The 4,423-nt window shown below is 48.1% G+C and overlaps 1 protein-coding gene across 1 annotated transcript; it reads left to right on the forward strand.

Annotated features, from left to right (window-relative positions):
• Nucleotides 1-685: 685 nt before the first annotated feature.
• LOC135992026 (cytochrome b-c1 complex subunit Rieske, mitochondrial) lies at nt 686-3,502 on the forward strand. The gene is made up of 2 exons (XM_065640950.1): nt 686-958; nt 1,993-3,502. Exons 1-2 carry the CDS (start codon nt 748-750, stop codon nt 2,601-2,603), a joined length of 822 nt encoding a protein of 273 aa, XP_065497022.1. The 5' UTR covers nt 686-747; the 3' UTR covers nt 2,604-3,502.
• The last annotated feature ends 921 nt before the right edge of the window (nt 3,503-4,423 follow it).

Consider the following 4,423-nt stretch of genomic DNA (forward strand, 5'->3'; position numbering starts at 1 on the left):
CTCAGCAAAGATTGAGGCCCTTTTGTGCTTGACACCGTACACAGTTGCTCAAAGTTCTCTTCATGCTCAAGGTCTCCACACCAAAGTAGGTTAAGGTAACCAGGCTTTTGGGGGGGGGAAATGGTACCTTGATATTAAAAAAATGCTTGGGAGATGATAGACTGAGAACGGAGCAAGGAATTAAGATCAATTCTTACCGTTCCCGACTAAGGGACAGGCTGTGCTGTCCTGGCACGGGGAACGCGTGTGCCCCTGCTCGCCCCTCAGCCTCACAGGGCTCGTCACAATCCGAGACACCTACGGCGTCATCTACCCGCCGCACTTCCCCCTTCCTACCGGCTCCCCCAGACCCAACCTGACGCTAAACCACGACTTCACAATCCCATCTTGTGCCACTTCCCCCGCAACCCCCCGAGCCCCCTCACTGTCACCACCCGCCCCGCAGCACAACGCTCCGTTAAACAATTCAGCGGTTCCCGCTCGCCCCCGCGGTCCGAGGGCCGCTCCGGCCGGGCGCTCCCCCTCCCGCGCCGGGCAGCGGCGGCCACGGCAGGACCGGGACTCGACCCGGCAGCGGCCGCTCCGCCTCACGGCTGCGACAGCGGCGCCTGCGCCGTGACGTGTGACACCGTCACCCACCGGCGCTGCCCTGACGTCTCTACAGCGCGACAGCGTGACGTCAGCGCGCGTGCGCACCGCCGCACCACCGGGAAGGTCGCAGCTGTGACCGGCCCCGCTGCCGCTGCCATGTTGTCCGTTGCCGCCCGCTCCGGGCCGTTCGCGCCCTACCTGTCGGCCGCGGCGCACGCCGTGCCCGGCCCGCTGAAGCCGCTGGCGCCGGCGGTGGCGCGTCGGGCCGAGAAGGTGCCGCTGGAGCCGAAGCGGCCTCTGCTCTGCCGGGAGTCGATGAGCGGCCGGTCGGCCCGGCGGGGCCTCGTCGCCGGCGCCAGCCTTAACGGTGCGGGCCGGGGGGCGGGACGCCGCGGGCCGGGCCCTGGGGGAGCGCCGGGGGAGCCGCTCGGGGCGGGGGCGGGCGGCGGCCGCGTCTCCCTGGGCTCAGCGGGCGGGAGCCGGGCGGGGGGCGCGGGCGGCGAGTCCCGGGGCACCGCACGGGCTGGGCCCGCCGGTGCTGCCGCCTCTGTCAGCGCTTCTCGGGCACCGCCCGGAGCGCACAGGACTCACCGCAGCGGCTGGAGAGCGTGTCCTCCGGGTTCGGTGTCCGACCTGGCAGGCTGGGAGAACTAGAGTCCCGAGCTAGTTGAGACGTTCTAGCTTTTACCTTTTTTTTTTTTTTAATATTTGATGCGGTATTTGATTCCAGGCTGTCATCATTATGATAACATGAGTTATGACTATAGATCTAAGGGTGCATGAAAGGCTGCTTCCTTGTGATGACTCTTGGGTGGATATTTATTTTGCAGTTGGGAAGATGCAAGTAAATTCTGTTTAGTTCAATAATAGATTTAACTAAGGGGCATCAAAGCAGAGAGGTATAGTAAGAACACAGGGTGTGTTTTACAGTTCCAGGCAGTAGATTGACTATGTCAAAAACATCACTATTTCCTCGTTTGGAAATCCTTTACCCCCTCCCCGCCCTGACTTCATGCACTATTCAGAAAAGCATCAGCCAGGTCAATTTCCTCCCAAGTCCTTCTTGCAGAACTGATTTCTGGCCAAGGGGTGGTCATTCTCCCTGAAATGCAAATCAGTCCAGCCCATTATTACTGAGGCCGCTTTGTGTGTGTGTTCTTTCAGCACTTGGAAATTGCATCTTTTCACTTGCTCTTGAAGGTGGTTTGCTGACCGTGTAACAGGATAGCAAGTACTAACTAACAGAGGTATTAGAAACCTGTATAATTACTGGAATGCTACCCAGACTTTGCAATAACTTTTACCCATTATTCCAAAAATGCTATTTAAAAGGTATAACTTAAAATACCATCATATTTTTTTACCCGAAAGCATTGTTGTTTCATATTCTTTTTCTTGCAGCACCTGCCAGCGTTCGTTGTGTCCATAACGATGTCGCGGTACCTGACTTCTCTGCCTATCGTCGTCAAGAAGTCCTGGATTCCACTGCGTCTTCTCAAAGCAGCAGTGAAGCCAGAAAAGGGTTTTCCTACCTGGTAACTGCAACAACATGTGTAGCAACTGCATACGCTGCCAAGAGCGTTGTCACCCAGTTTATTTCCAGCCTGAGTGCCTCTGCTGATGTGCTAGCATTGTCAAAGATTGAGATCAAGTTATCTGACATTCCAGAAGGCAAGAATATGGCTTTCAAGTGGAGAGGGAAGCCCCTTTTTGTGCGTCACAGAACCCAGGCAGAGATTAATCAGGAAGCTGAAGTCGATGTGTCTCAACTGAGGGATCCTCAGCATGACTTAGACAGAGTAAAGAAACCAGAATGGGTCATACTAGTAGGTGTCTGCACTCATCTTGGTTGTGTGCCCATTGCTAACTCTGGAGATTTTGGCGGTTATTACTGCCCTTGCCATGGCTCCCATTACGATGCCTCGGGCAGAATCAGGAAAGGTCCTGCTCCCTATAACCTTGAGGTCCCCACTTACCAGTTTGTTAGTGATGATCTCGTGGTTGTTGGCTGAATAACGACGTGCTCACTTACTTTCGTGTTCCTCTGAATGTATGCTGCGACTCTGGAATACTGTAAAGCCAGATGATCCTGAAAACATATTAGCTGTCTAGATTCTCAACCAGAAGTATGTTTGAATACTTCCCTGTGTTCAATTTTAATAAAAACTTAAGAGTGAGCACTTTTTCCTGACTTAAAATAATGTGTATTTATTTGTGTACTGACTTCTAGTGTGTCTAGTTAAAGAGATCCTACAGCAGACCCAGATTGTGTTTATGGAGCCCTCCTGCAGGGCTGCTGATTCAAGACAGACACTGAACAACAAAGCCTTTTTTTTTTTTTTAACTGCATTATAGGAAGAAAAAATCTAAAAAGATCTTGCTATGAACTTCTAACAGTGTTTCGCGTAAATTTCAATATAGAATCCTATGAAATGTAATCCTTTTCCTTCCGGTGTGGTTTTTTTGTTTATTTTCAAAGGAAGTGAAGGAAAAAGTAAATAAAAACATACCTAGAAAGAATGACATTGTTCAGAAGCAGCTTATAATTGTTTACCTAGAATGGTAGCAATGTAATTTTCTGATGATGTGGACAAAAATCAGCATGTCATGTTAGAATTACAACATGATTTTACTTGCAGATAAGGCTTGATCTTATACGTATATAAACATCAGACCAGGTGCTTAGGACTCTAGAAAATTTGTAACACTTTTCCAAAATTAGTTGAGAAAAAAGTAAAAAGGGAAATCTAAGTTTTATAGGGGGTGAAAAATACATTGTAAGAACCACTAAGCCTGGACTAATCTCTAATGTTAAATGTAGCAAAAGGTGGTGTCGTCATCAGACTCTGTGTGAAAATCATAATTTCATGTTGCCTATAGGCTAAGCTCAATAAAGGCCAAAACTTGGAAACCTCTCTTACCTTGATGCTGACTCTGAAGGCACAGAGAAACAAATGCATCCCAAAATAGATCTTTTAACCAGTATTGGTCCTGCCAGTATGAAACAAAACTAACAATTAATTGCTGATAGTACATGAGGAGAGACAAGGTTTGCTGTTTCCAGAACAAAAGAAATCCCCAGCCACCCAACTGTCTTGTCATTCCTGTTTGCTTTCTGTTCCTTACTGCTGTTATGTGAACGCTTCTGTCTTGCATTGCATTAATGTGCTCCTCCAGTTGCAAACCAGAAAATAACAATCCTCAGAATTCCCAGAGTCTGGAATATTTAGCCTCACATATATCTCATGTAAAGCTGTGATGGCAGCTGGCTTAAAGCTGAAGTTTTAAATAGAATTAACCAGAATATTGATGCATATTATTCTCAGACAATTCAGTAAAAACAAAGACCATAGATGATTACTACAGAAGTTCTTGGGTGTGCATTTTACACCATTACATAAATTGGAGCTCTACACTTTGTCCACAAAAACATTCTCAAGAACTTTTTTTGGTATAATGAATCATGCTAAACCAATACTGAAAGATACGTTCCTAAATTTGTATCTAAAATATTGGTATTCGTGTGTGTGCCTTGTTTTACACAGTTGACCTTTCCTCACATTTTGTATTTCAAGAAATGAAGCTTAGTAACTCCTGAAGTAGCGCTGCAGCATTGCTCACCTGCTCTCAAGTGGCTACACCTACCTCCTTGTAGAAATGGTTTTTAGCTCACGGGTACATTATTTAGTCGTGACCTTTGTTTACATAATCACTAAGTAACTGTGGCACCAGCAAATTTGTCCTCTATAAAGCAAGGAATGGCCAGGGCAGTTTCTGAGTTGACAAGTGAACACAGCAAAAGCTGGAGTAGTTATGTCACAGCTGCGCTTAA

The sequence above is a fragment of the Caloenas nicobarica genome, chromosome 9 (genome assembly GCF_036013445.1).
Source record: "Caloenas nicobarica isolate bCalNic1 chromosome 9, bCalNic1.hap1, whole genome shotgun sequence".
NCBI classification, from domain to species: Eukaryota; Metazoa; Chordata; class Aves; order Columbiformes; family Columbidae; genus Caloenas; species Caloenas nicobarica.